The following is a 23,031-nucleotide window of genomic DNA, read 5'->3' as shown; positions in this document are numbered from 1 at the left end:
TTGCAATCAGAGACTAAAATCAACAGGACACATCTATAAATAGGCATGGCAGATTGAGTCACATCTCGTGGAGTTCCATACAGGTCAAATTGGTGCAGTTTACAGCAACCTGTATTTTTAGTTTAATCTTTCCATTAATAAAAGCATCCTGATCTAGGGCAGCATTTTGTTTTGGTCACTAACATATCATACAATACAGGGCATCCAGTGAACATAGCTGTGGAGCGATATGCAAATTTAGAAGACAGACACTGTAGATCAGCAGGGATTTAATTTTAGCTTTTTATTTAAGCAAAATCAAACATTTAATTATTGATATGGTTATGTTGTCTGTAAACATATGTTTAAGCATTTATGATAAATGAATCAGGTGTCAAGACTATGTAAAAAAAATTGTTTCTAACAAAAAAGTTTTTTTTTGTTGTTGTTGCTTTAATTCATCTCATTTTTAATCATTGCAGATAGGAAAAATAATCTTTTTTTTTTTTTATAGTGATAGCTTATCATACCAAAACTGATATTTTTTAACAGCATACCCACTTTTGTGTTATTCCTTGAATGGCTACAAACCGAGTCCTACTTGGGTGCCAAACCTGAAATAAAACAGAAATGGATGCTGTTGAAAATGATAAAATATTAACTAATTAATTAATTAATTAATTAATTATTAACAACATCTTTTTTTCTCAAAAGCATCCATGAAGGACAACAGTTAAATGCTTATCACAACCCAGTTCACTATTCCTTTTAGAATTTGACATTATAGCAATACAACTGCAATTGTAATCAATTATGCACTGTAGGCCTACTGTACCAAGTGTAATAAAGTTAATTCATTTCAGCCTACATACATACATACATACACACGCATTTTATATATAAATATATAAATTAAAATATAAATTATACAGAATATTCATTTCATATTAATTTATATTAAAATATATTTACTGTACTTACTTAAATATATATTTACTGTACTTATGTATACTGTTTTCATTTTATTATTATTATTACTTACTGTATATTTCTATTTTTCTTGTTCCTTGGCTGTATTGAGCATGCTTGAGACAAAAGAATTTCCCTGTGAAAAAATAAAGTTCTTCTTATCTTATCTTATCTTATATTCTGTATAATTTATAATGTATATATTTTTTTAAAAATAGTCTTTTACATACTTATTTTTTTATACTTATTATTATAAGAGTTTTTTTTTTCTTTTTCTTTATTATTAATCTCCACAGCCTGGAGTTGGCCGCAATTGCATTTCATTACTGTTGTACTTGTACAACCATGTAGGTGACAAATAACATTCTTGAATCTTGAATCTCTTGAGTCTTCAAAGGTCTTGATGAGTTTGGTGGTTTGTCATGTTATGTAATGTTATGACGCCTTGCACCTCCAGTATCCGGGTTTGATTGGTCTGTGTGCAAGGAGTTTGCATGCTCCATACTTAGTGGGTTCCCTCTGTGTACTCCGGTTTCCTCCCACATTCCAAAAACATGCAAATTAGGCTAACGTTCCCAAAATGCCCATGTGTGTAAATGTCCTAGTAAAAGTTGACCAGAGTTTATTGTAAAATGGGACTAAATACAAAGGTAATCACCATTTGTCCTCCATGGTCCCTAGTTGGATTACAAAGGTTCCTAGATGGATAGATAGATTTACATACACACACATACATAGACACACAATCAGATTATTCAAAACATTAAAACCACCACATCAAGACCTCTACATCCTTTAAGTCCTGTAAGATGCAAGGTGTGATCTCCATGGATGAAATTTGTCCAGTACAACCCTCAGATGCTTGTCAAGATTGAGATCTGAGGAATGTGGAGGCCACATTGATCTCATTGCCATGTTTCTCAATATTTTCCTAAACAATGTTTTTCTGTTTTTTGTCTTCTTCTCTTAATGTTCTTGGTTCCTTCTCTTCCCCGAGTCAGGAGGAGCGCACATGCATCCATCTGTCCAGGAATGTGCACAAACATTTTGAGGCACTGTTCCTCTAATTATGGTTATTCAGCAAACCACAAATCATATTTAAATTTCTAATGTTTTCAGTTTGAAAGAGTGAATTTTTTAAAAAAGAATGAAAAACCTGCACACTGTTAAAGTTAACAAATAATTTCAGAAATATGATGATCTAGTTTAGGCAGGAATATGCTTTTTTTGTGTCTTGAGCGTAACAGTGCCATCTCTCCATTTGATTGTAAAATACATATGGTGATCACATCACAATGCTTGTATGTGACTAGTTTTGTGTAATGTGTATGTGACTAGTATTGTGTAATGTGTATGTGACTAGTATTGTGTAATGCACAATTTTTTTTGTAATTGTAATGTAAACTTCTTTAAACATATATATTTTTTTTTATTCAGATGATTAAGACTTGATATATATATATTATGTAAAGTAAAAAAAAAAAAAATTTTGCAAATTAAAATCTTTGGAAATTGTGTACTTCTTTATACAGTATATCCATGTCTAAATACCACAGAACGTCTGGACTACAATAATGAGCATAACTGTTGGTCAATCTGAGAATGGACTGTGTCAGAGACAAATAGCTAGGGAGGATGTTTTTTTTTAGCCTTTAAAGTCTTAAATAGTTAAAGAATTGATAATGTATTAATAGCCAAACTATATTTGCTCAAAAAGTTTGGTGCATACATTTTATCATAAATCTATGGGTGTCCGTTTACTTCTTGCATGTATGTAAGTGTGTGTACAACAAAACAGGATGTATTGTAAACTGTTAGTAAGCTAAACATGTCAGCCGGATTTACAGATGTTTCAGAAAACACTGATGTTCTTCATTCTTGCATACTTACTCTATGTTGATGCACACCAAATCACCCGTAGAATTATATGACGCATAGAAAGGCATAGCTGACTTTGATTTAGTAAAAGGCAAACCCACAGAGCTGATGTGATGAGTAAACAACAAGAAAAACTTTCTCAGAGCAAGGTAGAAGTTATTTGAATCATCAATTAAAATATATATATATAATATACTACTGGGCGGAAAACAGTGGTGGTGACCCCTTGATGAAGGGAAAAAAATTCTCAAATCAATGGCTGAGTTGTCTAAATATGTACATTTATGTCATATCGGTATATGTTTTTCATATTTTATAATTCTGTAATTTAATTTAAAATTGAGTGTCTTTGGCTTTGTTAATTTTATCCCTATTGAGATCATTTGAGCCACAAGATTTGGTCCCGGTTTTACGTCGAATGACCTTCCTGACGAAATCTTTTTGTTCCAACTAACATTGAAACCGACAGCAGATGCAGTGGCTGGGATGTGAGGGGCATCAAGTTAATGGTCTTGCCCAAGGACCCAACAGTGGCGACCTGATGATGGCTTAAACCCCTGACGAGCTGATCAGCAACTCAGAGCCAATACTACCTCTGTATATAAAAGTACAGTGATCCATTGAAATGATGTGAGTTGAAGTGAATCAGGAAAGATTTAAATTAATTAGTTTTACATAATTTTGTCAACAGTCAGGAACACATTTTTCCAAAGATTAGATATGAATGTTTTTTCAGAATTTACAGATTCTCATAAATACCAAATGTTATGCCTAAATGCTCTGATGAACATTTTTAATAAATCTTTTCATGTCCAGTCTCATAAATGTCCAAAGTTGTAAACAAATTACTTTTTTGTTAACCTTAAATAACATTGATGTTTATGATATAAAAGCTTATAGTTCATTCTTTGAAAAAAAAAAAAAATCTGTGGACAATTTTTTTTTTTTGGTTTTGTTGTTGATAATAGTTTCTTTTTATCTCTATTCCAGGAAATTAATCCAAACTTTGAACATGGAAGTCATTATACTTTTAACATAATCATAAAATCATGTAACAAAATCATTAAAATCTTTTAAAAATTGCTGCCAAATCCATGGCCTTGCTGCTGCCTCCCTCCATGATTTTATTTTTATTTTTTTAAAGGATGATGCATGGATGATGAAATTGAGTCATATGACTAGATAACTTGAGCAAGCCCACTATTCAATGTTTTCTATTAAAATTGAGGAAACTGAAACACTGATCCTCCGGAGAGCCTGGCAGTGGTTTGTATTTCCCAGGATATATAATCCATGAGTTAAATAGCAAACTGTGCAGTGCATTGCAAATGCCATTTTCTCAGCAGATGCTAATGAGCAGTGTGTGTGTGTGTGTGTGGGGGGGTACAAAATCATTGGGCCATTAGCAGCTTGTTAGGTCAATGTCCCCTTCAGGACTCTTCACACCCTTTCCTTTGTCTTGGTTATGCATTTTAGTGTTTGTTTTAGATAAGACCCTTTAGTCTGAACCAGACACAAGGTTCCTGGTTTCAGTCTCGTAATTACCCAGTGCTCATCCTTTTACTGAGAGTCTGAAGATAGCACTGTGCCAAAATCGTATTAGCATTGATAGCTGCTGGGGACATTGATATCAACATGGCCTGTGCCACTATTAAATCCTAATGGAATTACACTAAATCTAAATCTTGGCTGCAAGAGAATGGAATGCCTGGCAGGATGTCCAAATTGTCTTTGTAGGACAGACAAGTGTCTATCATGAAAAAAAAAATAAACAGTTTCACTTCAGAAGCCAGCAGCACACTCAGCTGCTGGTGTGTTATAATGTGAATTAATGGACTTCCAGTTCTATGGCCAGAACATTACCCAGATATTGTTTCTGTCACATTATATTGAGACAGAATAAAGATTGTCAAGGGAATGTGCACAATAGGGATCACAAGACATTTAAGGTGACCTATTTCTAGTAGAATCATCTACTCAAACCAAGTCTTTTGTCTTTTCGCCCAAATTAAAGCACCTTCAACCTTTTATGGTTACATACAGTCTTTATAATATACACAAGGATATATCCAGAAAACCATTGGAAATTATCAATTATTGAAGTAATGAAGTAAGGATGAGGAGTAGTATGGTTTGTGTAATATTCGAAATTTGGAGGATAATATCTTTAGATTAAATCTGATCGAAGGCAGCACAGTTTCTCTGCTTTTCTGACAACTCCCATGACTGTAGGTGGACAGGCTTCTTAAAATTGCCCATAAACTGTTTGTTATTTTTTTATCTCTGTGAAATCAATTGTTTCCAAATAAATGGACTAAATCTTAAGTATTTAACACATAATGCACATAAGTTAGCATTAACTTTCAGTCAAATCATCTGCATAGCAGACGGATAAGTGAACAAGCTCCATGCCTATGAACAGATGACAAAGCTTCCTCTCAGCTGCTTCCATTATCTTAAAAATATTATTCAACTAAAGACATAAAGCCAAGAGTTCCGACTGTAAATATACACTAAACACTAAAGTTAATACTAAAATTCTACTGCTGCCACTAAAAACAAACTCTGTTCATAATTTGGATGATAAATATATAAATTTCTCTTTTCACACTATCAAAGCAAAAAAATGAACAGAATGTGGAGTTTTCTCACTCTCATGCTCTCTTTCTTCCTTCGTGTGGTGTGTGTGCGTGGCTAATATTCATTGCCTGATGTCCACATACATGTAAGTAGCACAAATGCAGGCAATGCTTCTTCTGGTGGAATATGGCAGCAAGTCACATTCTTCGCATAGTGCATCCTGGTGCGTTCTTTTCCCCAGACAAGCAATGCACACGCATCAGACCATCAACATAATATAAAAGAAAATGTGACTCATCAGACCAGACCACCTTCTTCTGTTCTATTGGATTGGACTGCATGGGTCAGCCTCCACTCCCTGCACGCATCAGTGAACCTTGGCCTCCTATGACCCTGTTAGCAGTTCACCAGTTTTCCTTCTTTGGGCCACTTTTGGTACTGGGCCTGGGATCATCCCACAAGAGCTGCAGTTTTGGAATGCTCTGACCCTGTAAAAGTCACTTAAATCCTTATACTTGCCCATTTTTTCTGCTTCCAACACATCCAATTCAGGGACAATATTCACTTGCTGCCTAATATATCCCACCCATGTCCAGATAATCGATGTTGTTCACTTTACCTCTCAGTGAGTCGTAATGTTAACAGGTTATTCATAGACATTTGCACAGAATTTGTGCAATAATATATATTAATATATATATATATATATATATATATATATATATATATATATATATATATATATATATATATATATATTATATATATATATATATATATTGTGTAGGTTTATCTTGTGCCACTGGGGCAGATGTTGCTTTGCGACCAACAATGACAATTGTTAAAAGCGATATACAAATAAAATTGACAAATAGATTTGCTATCTATCTATCATCTGTGGTGCTGGAAAGTTGACAGTGGGTACTATATATATATATCAGTTCAAGGTCAGTTCATTAGATCAGTTGTGTGGTAATGATCCCTTTAAAACATCTGATTGTAATACAGTTGCTGGTCTTATGACAAATTGCTACAAAATCTCCTTTCAAACAAAATCATCCTATGAAGAAACTAGAGGGAAAAAACTAGTGTTTCAGCATTCTTTGAAGTTTTGCAATTCCACCTACTTCTCATATCAGGTAAAATGAGGTACGCCATGAATGACAAAGGGATTTTTTTTTCTGTGTTCTGTAGTTTCTCCACAGCTCCCCAAAAAGATATTCATGGGTGGAGTGGCTATTCTAAATTCTCACGCCCTGGCTGTGAAAGAATGTGTAAATGTGTGTGTGCATGAGATAGGCTGTTGTCTCTTCCAGAGTGTATTCCTGTCACACAGACAGTGCTCTTGGGATAAGTTCTCAATCTGCTGCAACCCTGACTAGGGCAAATTGATCATTTACAGAAAATGAATGAACAGGAAATTAGAGCACTTTGCAAAAAAACTAACAAATGACAAACTAACTTTCTATATTAGGAAAAATGTGTGTTAGTGCAAATGTTGCATTCATATAAGGAGTAAAAATTGAAGCCATCATACTGTATATTATGGTAGTTCTCAGTGCTTATTTGCAGACAGTCAACGTAACACACATGCAGTGCCGCTGGTTTTGTACGCGTGGTATAAAATTCCACTTTAGTGTTTAAAATATACAGAAAAGGCAAATGAAGTCATAACTATGATTATCTATTAAACTTCCCCAGCGAAAAATATTCAAACATTATTTTTATTTCCAGGGGTTGAAATGAGAAACAGAATTAGCATTAACATACGGAACAATTATAACCAATCAGGAGCAAGAATTGCATCATGTAACAGGTTATAGGCCAACAAAGTTTAAGGTCTAGTCTAGATTCATGACCAGGGAAAAACCAGAAATAACAGCAGTAACCAGGATTTCAAAGACAAAATGAGAGTTTAGTACAATACAGAGTTTACTTCACTGTGACTGTGCATATTAAGGGTGTTTTATATTCTTGGTATGTGTGTGTATGTGTAAATGATTCAATCCAGGTGTGAAATGAGTAATCAGGTTGGTGAGAATGTGTGTCTTGATCATTTGAATTATTGGCAGCCATGTTTGTAGGCTGCATTGTACACTATGAGGTGGAGTTCGGTTTACATACAACAACTAGCATATTAGAAATTACTTTCTAGCAAAGCCACTGGTATCCCTAATTTCCTGTTTAGAGTTATGAGCTTACATTTGAACATTACACCGATCAGTCATAGAATTACAATGCAAAACATTAAACCCATTATGGTGTAGGTTTATCTTGTGCCACTGGGGCAGATGTGCCACTGAAGGATGGCTCTATGAGACCTCTGGGTCTGTTCTTTGGTGCTGGTACCAGAAAGTTGACAGTGGGTTCTTTGGGTACTGTTGGGTCTCTATGGATCAGACTTGTCCGTAAGGCATGGGTGGATCACATGGGTGATCGATTGGACTGGGTTCTGGGGTGTTTGGTGGTTGTGTGGACAGGATTGTGCTCTTTGCCTACTCTGTGTTATGCTTGAAGGGGATGCTTTGGGGGGTGTTCTGGTGTCTTTCTGGTGTTCTGGTGCGAGTTGTGTCATATTGGCTTTTTAATAAGATCAGACCAGATGGGCCTTGGGTGCCCATGATTCTGTCACCAGTTTACCGGTATATAATTGATAATCAATGTTAAGGTTAATGCTGACATTAACATGGGTTATCAATATTGATGTTGGTTATCAATGGCTTATTGGTGTATATGTGTATATTGCTATGAGTTAAATGCTACATTTAACTACATTGTTATGGTGCAAGTATGTTTAGAGATTGCAAAGACAAAAGCACCGTCTGGCCTCTAGACACTTGATATTTAATGGATGAATAATTTTAGGTAATGAAAAATGATAAACCAAAAGGCAAGACTCTAGAAGATTCCACTTTGCTTTCGGACATGTCACTCATTATTGCAAGGCATCCAGTTTGTTTTATTTTGTTTGCTGACATGCAAATAATGAAAAGAGAAAAAAGGATGATCCCAGAAAATGAAGTAGAATTGTCATTTTTGAGAACTAGGTATGCCATTAATACATCACTCATTATCTCACTTTCTCATGCACTTTTCTTTATTAATATGTAAAAATAAGAGCTAATAAAATATTTAGCCTCTTGGTTATAGCCTCATGCAGTGATTCAATAGTGTGAGTGAAAACACATTCTCTGCACACTAAAAAAGCATTTATTGCCTAATGATAAATGTTTGCTATTATTATGTAAAAAAAATTAATGCACAAATACAGTATGATGGGGATATCTGGAATTGTCAAATGTCTAAGCCGCATCCAATTTAAAATATCAAAGGGACATCTTTGAATGTAACTAATTACTAACATCAGCACTATTTCAAAGGATACTCATGCTTTTTGTTTCTTTGATCTTTAGATGCTGTAATGAATGATTTTTTTTATTGATTGCCATGACCTCATGACATTAGTCCAAGTGACCTTTGGTGGGCTCCCACACATGAGCTATTTCACACGACTGAGTGACTCAAACGACATGCTCTTAAACAAATACAGAGCCAGAGCGTGCTCTCTATACCAATCACAGAGAGGTGTGGGTCATTTTTTTGGGTCATAACCAATGGCTTACTCACTTCAAAACATAATATTGACTTTGGGTTTTCTGGTGTTTCACTGAGCAGCCTGTTAAACTAAGCATGGGAATATTTGTCAAAGTGCTTCTTATTCAATCGCCACACACATTTGCTTTCTAGTGCCTGATTTGAATTCCAGTTGAAGAGATTGATCTTCCTGATATGATCTTTCAAATCCCTTGAATAAAATAAAAAACTTCCAAAACCTAACCATTAGGACCTAATGTCTAATGCATTAAAGGAGTCAAGCAAACCACTGACCCATGGCAGAGCATTATGGTAAATCCCATTAACATCAGACTAAATCTTATTAGCATCTTTAGCAGACTCACCCACACACAAATGCCCCTAAGAATATCACAAACCAATGCACATTTCAGGTTTTATTCTGGAGAGAAATGTATACTGTACCGAAAATGCCCTCAGTATAACACACTTACACTAAAACATACACCACATGTGCATATTTTATAGTGTGGTTGGATGACATGGTTTGGAAAATTGTGTGACGTTGTATGTATTCTATAAGTATTGATTGTGTGTGCTGGAACTGCCTGTCTGGCTTTTACTTCCCTCAGGGCTTTGTTGCTCATCATGGGGAGCCTGCACTGGGCCAGATAGCCTGGTGTTTCCCTCTGCCGCTCCTCTAATTGCGTATCGAGTACTGTGGCTGCAGCCAGGTGCCCTGCAGATCCACGGCTCCATCCAGAGCACAGAGAAACATGAGAAGTTAGAGAGATGGACAGGCTTTTTAAATCTACAAACCATAAAGGGAGTTTGTTTACATGCAAATGTGCACAGATACATAAATTGTGATTTATTTAGGCATCCTGGAATGCATCATATGATTTAAAATCCTCAGTGTTACTTTTATCCTGCCTGAGTGTCCATTCCATGAATTCATTTAGCTCAAGCATAAAGTTCCTGGATCCAATTAAAGACCACAGAGGATATGTTCCAACTCTATTAAACAAAGTCCTGTTTCGTGCCACATCATTAAACTACAAATCCTTTATATTGAATGCCAAAAAATTGGTCATGCTTTTTTCAATAGCCTATATTTTAATCAATTAAAGTTAGGTAGGTATTAATTTAATTACATAATGTAGAGAAAACTTTTGTTACAATGTCTTGTCCCTGGTTAACCATTGTGCATCCTTGCGGCCCAGAAACCTGCTGCCAGGATCTGGAAGCCAGATGCCTTATTAGCAACACTGCAAATGCTTGGACAGCATCAAATTCATAGAGTTTGAGATTGGCAGGGATATAAACAGCTGGTAAAAAGTCTAGCAGTCTGTCTGATTGTGCTTGGTAGCCTCTTCTCATCCACATTGGATTTAAAAACTGATTTAAAACGGTCTTCCATTGGTAACACATTGTAACATGTTGTAACTCTTTACCAGCAACTGCAAAAGAGTAAGAACACTTTTAAGTTACAAGGTATAATACAGTTGCTCAAGGGTTTATTGACATGAATTACAAAGTGGATCTAAACTTTATGTCAATACAATGCCAGCCAAGAATGTGTGTATTACAACTCCGGCCTTCTACGGACAACATTATTCAATTCTGAAAATGATCTTTACCAGTCACCTTCATCTCTCGAGATCTGTATCTGGGTGTTTTTAAGAACAAAGTGATGCTTTAGAGTGTAAACAGTGATGAAAGATGAGCTCTGAGCTACAATGTAGCAAGTGCTAATGCCAAGAGATTTTAACTGTGGCTGTTAACATTGGCCAGAGTTCAGGTTGGAGCCATCTCAACATGCAGTTCCAGCTTCCATTGCGTACGGATGGTGGGAATCTTCAGATGATCTAATGTTGTAATACAGTCAGGAATTACATGGCAGAGTTTATTTTAATATAACTACACCCCCATGGAGTCTTCATAATGTACCTCAGTTTATATTAGAATCACTTTTCAAGTATCCTTATAAACTAAGGAAAAATAAAAACAGTTGGTAAGTGTATGACACCTGAGGTTATTCTCTGTACATTGCACTATTGAGGAAGACTAAAAACATATAAATTACCTATAAAATCTGTAGTTTTTTAAAAGTGGCAAGATTGTCTAGTCTCTGTATCAAATACTCTCCCAATCTTTTCTGTTCTGTCACAGACTATAACATTAGTATGACATATTACTTACACATTTATACTGAGACAACTCTTTTTCAATCAACACTGTTTTATGGCAAGTAAAGGAAACACGTATAAATATAGCTTCTTAACAACATTCTATGCATGTGTGCCAAATAATAAAAGTAAACATGGGAGACCAATACACAAGGCAACAATTACTACAAGAACAAAGCACTAAATATAGCTGCAGTGATGAGTGACCTGACAATCTCTCTGCTCTACATTGACTCTCTCTGTGAAAGATATTTTGAATTTGAGGCCAGTTCCATGATTTGCTTTCTTGTCTATATTACCCCGTTCAGGAAATGCCATCTTCCAGCACCTCTAAACATGTACAGTGTTGTTGCTGAACTGGGGCCTGACAGTCCGAGGACATGTGCAACCCTCAACCTATAAAAGCATGCAGCACCTCCCAATGGACTTGCAAACATTGTGATCTGTGTAAACACAAAGCCTGTGGCTTCTTATCTTCGATCAGCTTACATGAGTGGCCCCTCACATCTCAGACATGTGCTCGGTTTTGATCAGAAAGAGGCTCACTAACTTGTTGACTGGTGCTAGTTATACTTTTTGGAGATGTAAAACACTCACAAGTGTTAAAACACAGAATTAAAAAAAATATATATATAGCACTTCAGCAATTAACAATAAATGATTATACCTTATTTTGTCCGTTCAAAATAAATATTTAATGAAATCACATTAAAATCTATGATATCGTAATATATATTTTTTTTCATATGATCTTCCACTTGATGTATTAAATAAATTGAAAATATGAAAACATCACCATGAGTTATCAGACAAGCTTCAGTGCACCTTGGCATTGTACTCTGTACATTCATACAGTATTTTGAAACTGTGCTGGAAGGAAAAATGCAAATTTTTTACAAGAATTCCTCATAGTTGGTGTTTTGATGATAGTGGTGGAGAGGGCTGTCTAACATTGTTCCAAATTCTCCCACAGTTGTTTAACTGGGTTGGAATCCAATGAGAAAAGGCCATAGCATATGTTTTATATAATTTTTATCCTCAGCAGACCATACAGTGAGCTCTTGGCCAATGTGGATGGGAACAATGTCAACCTAGAAGACACCATCATGTTTTATCGTAGGATAACACAGCATAACAACAGAGCCACCAGCTTTTCCTTTAATTTGTCACCCATCTGAACATACATATAGCTTGAACAAAACAAACACACTTGTTTGACCTTTCTCACCTTTTTCCACACATCAGTGTTTATATGAAAACAGAACTCATCATACATGCTTGCCAGTGCCCTTTTACCAGTAGTTTGTAAAGGCGCTTTCAGATTCTCTTAAAGTCAAAAGACACATCTTCGTTCTTTAGCAGAATCTGAAAATTTAAATGCCACTGAAATGCAAAAACATGAAATGTAATGTTCTGTAAGCAACAGCAACAATAACAACAACAAAAACAACAATCATTATTATGCCTGATAATTAAATATAAATAAATAAAATTATAAATTAATAAACCATACTAAAATGCTAAATATTATAATAGTATAAACAGTGATCATGATAACATATCTTAAATCTTTTTAATCAGATTCATTGTCACTCCTCTTTTACAAGAAAAGATGAGTCTGAGTAGCTAATTAGTTTATAGTATACAAAAATCAGGTTTAACCTCTGCCTTCTTATTTTTCATTATTATTTAAACACCTTTGTCATGAAAAAGGACGCATACTAATTGCATCACCATTTGTGAAAGCAGTGGTGTTTAAAGTTTCTTTTTTTCTTTCTTTCTTTCTTCCACAGATGGTTATATACTTACTAATATTACAAACGTCTTACATCCAACTGCACATTAGTGCTATTTGCATCACTTATTATATGTGATGCACTCTATGGTTACTTGCACTACCTTGCATATCCACTTTAAATAAATTTTTGTTGGCCTTTATTTAATCACTTATAAAATGTACACTTATTGAATGTTGTGTACTTACTGTGTATAGTGAGTTATAACAAACGGACAATGTTTTATGTTGGTACTTTAAGAGCCACAAACAGCCACAAACATCATATTGTGGTCATTTTTTAAATGATTATTACCACCATGCCCTTAATGCCCTTTATGCACTGTTTTAAATGTGTGTGCCTCCATGTTTAAATGAGTGTGTGAGACTTTGTGTGGATTGTCCATGCTGGCGTAATGAGAGTGGCTCCTCTTTCCAGGTGTGTGATAGATACCTCCCACATCTGACCTTGAGTGGAGCAGAGATCACTGGGACAGACCTAGCGGTGACAGGAGTAAATCAGGAGCACCACATACTACAATCACACTATACTTTTTTTTTTTTTAAAAAGAAAAATGCATGGGATGGATTGATGTTTTAAATGCCTTAAATTTTTTTTTTTTTTTTTTAAATATGCATCACAGCGCCATCTGGGCAAATGAACCCCGGGGTTTAGTAATAAATGAATGGATTCAGTAATGAAACGTTAGTAACCACTGGAACAGTGCTTTGGCCACAGGAACCCATTCATTCAATGCTGGTCAGTGTAAAAAAAAACATAAGCATGCAAGCATGTAAAGTAACCATGACACACAAGGTCATTTATACTGTAAGGAGAGAAAATGAGTAGGAACTCTATGTTAAACCTGAGGTTAAGGTTACTGCTACACGTATGACCGACATTTATACACATACAACCTTATAGCTTTGTAATGTTTAGCCTAAGCCGTTGACGCAATAGGCGCGCGCGGCAGCTTGAGTTCGACCCTCGTTCACGATGTTGTTACGCAACAGAAGACAGCCTTTGATTGGGTCAGTTTCGGGCCTCCTACTTGAAGGTGACTTATTAGAACGTATGTGGGCGGGGCCACTGAGCGTAAAGGATATAATGGGCGGATCCAAGCTCACGAGCCGGGTACGACTCTGTCCTTTCCGAAGAGTTAGCTGAAAGGAATACAGCTCTGGCGGTCAGGTACCTGAAAGAAAGGCACACAATTACAAGAAAATAAGTAACAAAAACCCAAAATAAAAATACACAAAGGGAACTAAAAGCCTGAAAATGTCCGCGAATAAGGACGGAGACGGCGGATGGAAGAGCTTTCTGTGGAATTCTGAAAAGAAGGAATTTTTAGGACGTACCGGCGGCAGTTGGTGTAAGTCCACGACGCTTTTTTTCCTCTTCCTTGCTGTCGGGGTGTAAAGTGTGTGCTTCTAATGTTCAGGATATATATTCTTAGTTTAAGAGTGGTTAATGCCGACGGAAGAGAAGTAAAGAACAGTACAGAGAAAGAGAGGGACATCAGGTTGGTACAGCACCTGTTCGGTCTGAGTTTCCTCAACACGCTGTGTCGTGACTTTCATTTTCAGTGCAAAAAAAATAGAAAGAGGGTGAGAATGAAGGAGCATGCTGCCATGAACCACACACAAATCTAACATACAATATAATTTTGTACCTTGTGTGTGTGTGTGTATATATACTCGACATATAGTTCTCGACATAGTTGGCTGTTGAATATTTGAGTAATGTAACAATAAAACTCTTACTGACGAACTTTACCATGTAACTTGCTATTGTAGGCTAGAGGACAGTAAATGAATAGTTAAAGGAAATATGAATTCAGGGGAAAAGGGCAACAATAACAAGAAGGGCGGATATTAAGATGCTAAAATATATAATGTGTTTGTGTGCGTGAGAGAGAAAGGAGTCTTTTTTCCTTCCTGTCGATATACCGACCTCACGTTTTGAGGACACTAACGGGCTTTGTGTTTCCTGTCAGGGCTGTTTCTGTACTCGGTACTGTGTAATTACTGTGACGTTACAGCGCGGTATTTATTCAGGGAGGTGAAGAGCTTTCTAACCTTTTTTTGCACAAAGGCTAATTTCCCACCCCCAAGGTGAATCAAGGTGATTTAAGGCCTACTGTGTTCACCGTTTAGCAGTCATTCAACACTTTATGGCGGACACACACACACGCAAAAACAAAACAAACAAAAAAAAGTATTTTTTTTCTACGTGATCAATATTTTAATTTTAGTGTTAGCTTAATAATGCTAGTTTTTTTCTGTGTGGGAGGGCAGTTGGAGTTAATAGTTTATCACCCGTGGGCATTCATTTCTGTTTGGTTTGTGTATAGTTGCGATGAGACATACAGCAGCGGGACACATGGCACACACACACACGCTCTTTCTGTCTCAAGAAGGAAACGAATTGAATTTCCGTTAAACTACGTTAAGACCGTTTTTCCGTTGTTTGCATTCAACAGTTGGTGTTTAAAAGAAGCGCGTGTGCTTTAATTATTTCTCTAACACGTTAGTTAGCTCGACGCTGCTAAAATGGTGGCATGTGGCCACCGACTGACTTCTTGACGCTTATAGGATGGTTTCAAGTAAAAAAGAATGACGCTGATTACCAGAAGTGTTTTTGAGAACTTTTCACTACCCGGGTTGTACGGAAACGACATAGACATGTGTTTATGAAATGCAGAGAAGAGCAGAAAACAGTTGGTGTTTGCTGTAACGGAATTAATGTATCGTTGTGGTACGAAGCAGTCATCTCGGGTGCTTGGCTAAGCTTTGAGCTAACGCTAAACGGCTAAACTACAGGGTTAATTACACTATCTTACCATAGTCTAAACACTACAGGGATTTCTAACAAGCGTTTAAAGCTTATTGGATTTGATTTTTTTTTTCCTGGTTCCAGTTTTTTAACAGTGATTGTGTTCAATTTACTGCTGAGATATATTTATATAGTTAAAAAAAACTTCAAAAATGCGCCACAAGTGCTTTGTTGCCGCTGTGTTGGTTGTGAAACTAAGGAGGAGCTTAGAGGGAGTGAGACAGACACCTAACTCTCATCTCTCTAACTGGACAAACCATTACATTCCTTATAATCCACACTTTTATTCCTTACCTGATTCTGGTAATCTCTTTCTCTGTTAATGTGTGTCCAAGTACATATTCTGTAAGCGTGATCTTGTTAACCATTGATCTTTGTCCTATATGGGCAGATTCACACCATTTCAACTTCACAAGTCAGAGATCAACCTTCATATCAGGAACAAGACATGCCCCACTTCCAGGATGGCAAACCCACCCCTAGGGCCTAATATTTCCTCAGCCTTACTTACAGAAAGATTCATGCAAAGCTTGTTACTGCCATTTTATCGTATTGTTATTGAAACAATGAACTGTAAAGGTGTTTCCTGTAGATCTGTAAACTGTTTATTACTGTAAGTGAAAGAAGCAGAAAGGTCGACCCCCATAATGCCCCTGTGTCTGATGAGCAGCTGAACCCTTCTGCACTGTCTATGGGGGTTGGAAACTGTGAGCAGGGCCTTTATAGACCCCGTAGAGCATTTTTAGACCCCTAGGGCCATGGCTTGTTGTAGTTCTTAATACAGAGAGGGAAATAAAACTGGGCTCTGAGACTGAGCAAGGTAGTGTGTGAGCTCTATGATCCTCTGTCACGGACATTCACAACCGAGTGAGAGATTTCTGAACTGTTTGGACTTGTGTTGCAGTTTTTGCCAAATTTACACAGCCGCTGTGGGAAGCAAACTTCCTCACATGGAAAATCAGGAAGTCTCTGGTCATGAGAGTCACGTGTCACACTGATTTTGCTTAGTTTTACATTTTGAAAGAATTGCATTTTTTACACAACCATTATATGAAACAACATTTTGAGGCAAGCCTTTAAGCATTGCGTCAATGGAAAGTTGACCTTATGCTAATTGCTAGTTCCCTCTTGTATGGTAAAGAAATCTGACAAAATATCTAGCCTAGAAATAAATACATATTGGACATTATTTTATCCATTGATACAACTACAACAATTCCAGAATGTAAACTGGTTTAATTTCGTCTATCAATACAAAAACAAGTTTTATTTAATCCACACCTTGCTTTCAGGGGTCAGGAGATTTTAAATGAGGCATTCTTTAATAACCATACCACCTCTCATTTATTTGTAATAATATTAATGACAAATGCTATTACAAATATTACAATTTAATGTGTATACTTTTTTCCCCTCCATTTTCTGCAGTAAAAATCTTCATCTTTTATGTAATCTTCTACGGCTGCTTGGCCGGAATTTTCATCGGCACCATCCAGGCGATGCTTTTGACCCTTAGCAACTACAAGCCCACATACCAGGACAGAGTTGCACCCCCAGGTAAGTAACCAGGACAATGTGCCTAGTGTGAGCAAATTTTAGTGTTTTGTGTGTCACACAATGTTAGAGCTTGTAATTTGAAGCAAAATTTAAAATATATAGGGCATCAGTGAGATGATGAATTACGTGTAACTGGCTAATTGATTCTATCAAGCTCACAAAATCTTAAATCTAACTGACTCACAAAGCTGAATTTCTGACACTTATTAACATACAGTTGACTTTTTAATTATCCACTTAGCATTGACTTTGTTTATAAACTTTGGTAATCGTGTCTGTTCAGTAGCACTTTAATTAATAAGGTAATTTGCAGATCTCTAAATATCAACAGGCATCTGATGAGCTGTAAAGCATCCACAAGGACAATAACACAGCTTTGATCAAACTGATTGATGTTAAGTAGCAATGAAGAACACGCAGCTTAGAAGTAATGGTAGTATTTGAGTTTTCTATGTTTCCTGAAAAGAAAAAAAAAACTTTTCTGAAATGAGAAAGACCTTTTCAGCCATTTTGTCTCACTCTTTGGTTTGTGTGTCAGCTACAAGAGGGGTGTTACTGTTTTACTTTGCATCTCGATGACAACGATTAAATGTCAGAATTGCCCCTCTTATAGAGGGGCAGATGCTGATTCAGTTTAAAACCATATATGTGTTATTGATAGGTGTATCTCACAATTTAGGGCTTTACTAATCCAATGTAACAAACTGGAAATTAAAATATGATAAATAACTGATATTCAGTAGTGAAAGAAAAACGACAGCATAGCTATACAGTATTTCAAGTTGTCCTGCTAATCTTGGAGGACGTTCAGGCATTGCTAGACTTTTTATTGTTCTATTGCCAGGCGTTTGCCCAACCAGCCTCCACAGTTTTGGGCCAATGAATGTTTGCAGAGTGTGTGCTGTCGCCTTGGCATAAATTTAGCTGTATTCAGTGTTAAACAGTGTGCTGGTGCCATTTCCCCCTGAAGAGCAGCAGCCTCTGTGCAGATAGGTTCAGGGAAAGAAGGAACATGAGTAGGTGCAGAGTGGAGCCCAGCAGAGCACGCTATGATTGGAAGCCATGATAAGGGAAGGAGGTGGTAGACACGCTCACTGGTCTGAAGTCCCACCCTCCTCTCAGGGGCTAAAAGTTTCCATTGTGTGAGTGAAGCACGTGAGGTGAAGAAAAGGGGGGGGCTGGCTCAGGCACAGTGAGGCTGAATCTGTACAAGTTTGCATAGAGTAAAAGAGAAATACATCTCTCATTTTTCCTTTAAATTATTTTTGACATAAAAAAACTAAGTCAGAGTCTCTGTATGGGATCAAAAAATGCATATCCATGCAAAGACCGTTAACAGGAATCATGACCTTGCAAGTGATACAAGGGTTCCTCCCACTCATTCCCCCTCGCTGACTGTGCTCATAACCACGCCCCAATTTGGCCTTGTGCGCGAGCTGGGTGGAAAATTACTGCCAGGCTGAGAACAGGAGTTTCATCTGAATAGCTAACCAAGATAATGAATGGATTTTACTTTGCAACAGTGGAGATGTGTCTATATTTGATGCTTGCACATACGAGGAAATGCAAAACACAGAAATGGTTTCTCCTGAAAGTTATGACAGGAAAAGTCAAAAAGTCTATTCTGTCTTATTTTCTCTCCTCAGGCTTATCACACACCCCACAGTCTGATAAAGGTGAGATCTCCTACAGCATCGAGGGTGAAACTTACAGGCCATTTGTAAAAGCCATAAAAGACATACTGGAGGCATACAAAGATGAAAAACAGACAGATGAGAACTTTGAAGACTGTGGGGGTAAGTTGCTTTTTTTTCCCACAAAAACATTGCCCAGAACACAATGTATAGTGTTAGAACAGTGTGGATTTTTTTTCTTTTGCAATTTAATTCAAAAAGTGAAACTCATATATTCTAGATGCATTGAAAAAGGTCAAGCCTTTTTTTCTTCATAGCTATGGCTCACAGCTTATACAAATCAAAAATCCAGTATCTCAAAATATTAAAATATTTCCTAATATCTTTCAGTAAAGAAATTACAATACAGAAATGTTTAACTTCTGAAAATCATGTCTGTTTATACATTTACTACTTAGTCAAGGCTTCCTAAGCATAAATTACTAAATCCGTGCAACACAGCATGTAGGCAATAAGCCTGTGGCATGACAGAGCTGTTATTGAAGACCAGGTTGCTTTGATAACAGCCTTCAGCTCGTCTGTATTGTTGGGGCAGCTGCTTCTCATTTTTCTCTTGTTCAAATATCATGTTCAGCAAACCAGTTAGGGGTAGTTTTCATACGGAAACTGAAATCAGCATCTCCATAAAGCTAGTCAGCAGACGGAAGCATGGTAAACAGTTATGTTGAATTTGGACTTGATAAAACATAGTCAAGTAACACCAGCAATATGACATGGCACCCAAATCATCATCAATCGTGGAAACTTCACACTCCAAATGATAATTTAAATAAATAAATTTACTTTCTACTAAAAAGAGGACTCTAGACCAGTCAGGTCCAGTTCTTTTTCTTCTTAGGCCAGGTAAGATGCTTCTGATGTTGTCTCTGGTTGTTGCTTATTTTTTGAAGGCATCTGTGTGTGGTGGCTCTTGGTGCACTGACTCCAGCATCAGGCTTTGTTTGAAAATCTTCTTAAAGCTGCAGTCATTCCTGTTGCTTGTGCCCCTTACCTATCACACTTTCGGTCATCTGAGAACAGCCAGCCATTTCAGCTTCTGTGGTTTACCCTTCTGTTAAATCAGCAGTCTTCCCTATTGTGATTGCATGTAATGAAATAGTCCAAAATATATATGGTATTTATACTGTATGAATATCCATAATTTACCCAAACTTTTAATTTTTATTATTATTTTTTTGGATTTTTCCAATTTTCTTCCCTAATTTAGTGGTGGCCAATTCCTCCCCGTCACTAGGGGGCTCCCACATTAAGGCTACTACTACCACTCAGCTCCTGATGGGCTGTAGAGCCGTGATTAATGTGGGAGCGCGAGTACCTCTCATCCCTCCCCCCTGAGAGAGCTCGACCAATCAGCTCTCTCTAGACCTCCGGCTGTGAGAGGAAAACAGCATCACCCGGGGCTCGAACCAGCGATCCCTGGATGATAGGGCGAGCACTTTACCACTGCGCCACTCGGAGGCCTATAATTTACCCAAACTTGAAATCAGATATTTTAATATACTAGATTTATTTATAGCTGTAATCATCAAAAGTCAAAATCAAGTAATCATCAAAGTTAGGACTCACAAAAAAGGCTTGAAATACTTAGCTTACCTACCTAGAACACAAATAATTTTATAAAAATAAAATAAGAAAAATAAGAAAAAAAATCCACAGTATTATTATTTGAATGGTTAGGATGTCCACACAACAACTCAGTTACAAAGAGAAAGAAATTGTTACATAATAGAATATCCTAACAGTATAATGTATGTGGCGCATAGGTAAAATATCACCATATTATTACACTCAATCACTGTTGAACATTCGTTTTCTGTGTATAAATATGATGAAAGTGACCCTGTGGCTACAGATGCAGTGAACCTTGGAGTATAAATACTTTGTTATACATACTTTGAATACACAATATTCATGTCTTGTTGTGGTGCATGTTTAGAAACTCCTGGCAAATATACTGATCGTGGGCTATTGGAGGATGATGATGGCAAAAGAAAGGCCTGTCGCTTCAAGAGATCCTGGCTGGGAGCCTGCTCAGGCATAGATGACCCCGACTTCGGCTTTAAGGCTGGAAAGCCCTGCCTTATTGTCAAGCTCAACAGGATTGTCAATTTCAGACCTAGGGTAAGTTCTAACTCATAGAAAATAAAGAAGAATGCTCAGAAAAGTACACATTGAGTTTACATAAATAAATATCTTGTAATGTCTGAGGCTGTGGCTTGTAGCTTATAGATTACTTCTTTCATTCTTTAGCCTCCCAAAACCAATGTCTCGCTCCCTCTGGCTGCTGGTGGAAAGATTCCAGAATTTATAATTCCCATCTACTGCAGCAGCAAGGTACGGCTTGCATTCTACTGTATAAATGCCTAAACACACACACACAGTGAGGGTGGAAAAGCCGGTCCACTCGACCTGCTTTGTTGTGCTCCTTTAACTTATTCCTCAGTGTTTGGGTGTGAACCAACAGCCTTATTTTTTCTGCTCTACAGAAAGAAGAAGATGCTGACAAAATCAAAGAAATTAAGTACTTTGGCATGGCCCAAGGATTCCCACTGCAGTACTATCCTTACTATGGCAAGCTGCTACACCCAGAATACCTCCAGCCTCTAGTGGCCATCCAGTTCGCCAATATTACCCATAATGAGGAGCTGCGCATTGAGTGCAAAGTATACGGAGAAAACATTGATTACAGTGATAAAGACCGTTATCAGGGACGTTTTGACCTCAAAATTATGGTCAAATCATGACCACAGCTATGAAAATAGCGCTTTTACTCTGCCCATTTCAAACCATATTAATTTAGACAAATGAAAATTGAAAAAAATAAAAAATAAAATAAGAGCTCAATTTAAAACAAAGAAACAAACCACGACTAGTCTTGAACAAACTTTCATAACATACGGGACCTACACTTAATCTGTATGCTTTACACTAGCTTTCTCTGCATATGTCTAGGGTTAGAATGTAAACATTACAGGAAGAGTAGCAATAGCAAAGTATTTATTCTACTGTAAATGAGAATATTCCTTGAGCCATGGGACATGTTCATTCATTACTGTAAATTATGATTCCACTACTGATGTAGCGAGCAGTGTTTCTGTCCCTGAGTATTTCTGCCTAGTGTGGTCTCGCTCTATATTTTTGGAATGTGCAGTGCAGTAGTCACATACAATGGTCCTTTTCCAAGCCATGTTATAATTTCTGTTGTCTTATGTGAGTCAGTTTAGTGGTCCAAGGTGTGTGTGTAAGTATGAGTGTGTGTGTGTGTGTGTGTGTGTGTACATGGCTGAGTGTGTCTAATTGTATTTGTACAATTTAAAAAAGTAATAAGAAACTAGTGGCATGGTACGCGCTGATATCCCCAGGTCCGTATGTGAGTAAATGACTGCACTCCATGGAATCTTTTTCTTTTTGACTTACTTTGTTGATTGTGGGGAAAGTACTTGTACATCTTCTCTTATTTGATCATCTTGCAGTGTGGGAGTTTGGGGTTAATGACATTTCTGTGTAAGGCTTTTACTTTCTTTTTCTTCAAGTGTAGAACTGTGTGTAATCTAGTCTGGAGAATCGGCTCCATCCAAGAATGGAGGAATATTCCTCCCTATGGTCACCGTGGCAACTCAGTGCTTTAATTTAAATTTTGTTTTTTTGTTTTCCTTTTTTTTTTTTTTGCTGGAGACATCACAATGTGATGTAACTTTCTAATGAATGTTTAGACATTTACATGGTAGAAGAATTTTATATTTATGCAGTTGTACAATTTTTTTTCTGCAGGACAAAGTGTATTGTATAAATCCAGATACCAAAGTCACTGGTCAGGAATTAGAAATTTATCAGATCCAATGCAGTACCCCATGTAATATGAAGTTTCATCAATGTTAAAAGTGCTTAAAAGTCAATGTTGAACATAAGAACATCTGTCTGCAGTTGCAGCTGCTTTTGTCATTTTATTTAATACAGGTATGGCCTAAACAAATAAATGTACAACCAACCAGATTGTTGTCT

The 23,031-nt window shown here is 36.8% G+C and overlaps 1 protein-coding gene across 1 annotated transcript; it reads left to right on the top strand.

Annotated features, from left to right (window-relative positions):
- Positions 1-14,065: 14,065 nt before the first annotated feature.
- On the top strand, positions 14,066-23,020 carry atp1b1a (ATPase Na+/K+ transporting subunit beta 1a). The gene is made up of 6 exons (XM_053499326.1): positions 14,066-14,315; positions 17,207-17,335; positions 18,982-19,131; positions 20,966-21,150; positions 21,280-21,363; positions 21,516-23,020. The coding sequence occupies exons 1-6, from the start codon at positions 14,222-14,224 to the stop codon at positions 21,771-21,773; spliced, it is 900 nt and encodes a 299-aa protein (XP_053355301.1). The 5' UTR covers positions 14,066-14,221; the 3' UTR covers positions 21,774-23,020.
- Positions 23,021-23,031: the final 11 nt, after the last annotated feature.

Source organism: Clarias gariepinus, chromosome 6 (genome assembly GCF_024256425.1).
Source record: "Clarias gariepinus isolate MV-2021 ecotype Netherlands chromosome 6, CGAR_prim_01v2, whole genome shotgun sequence".
Lineage (NCBI taxonomy): Eukaryota > Metazoa > Chordata > Actinopteri > Siluriformes > Clariidae > Clarias > Clarias gariepinus.
Note: the sequence above shows the minus strand (reverse complement) of the source record. Positions and strands in the feature narration are given on the sequence as shown.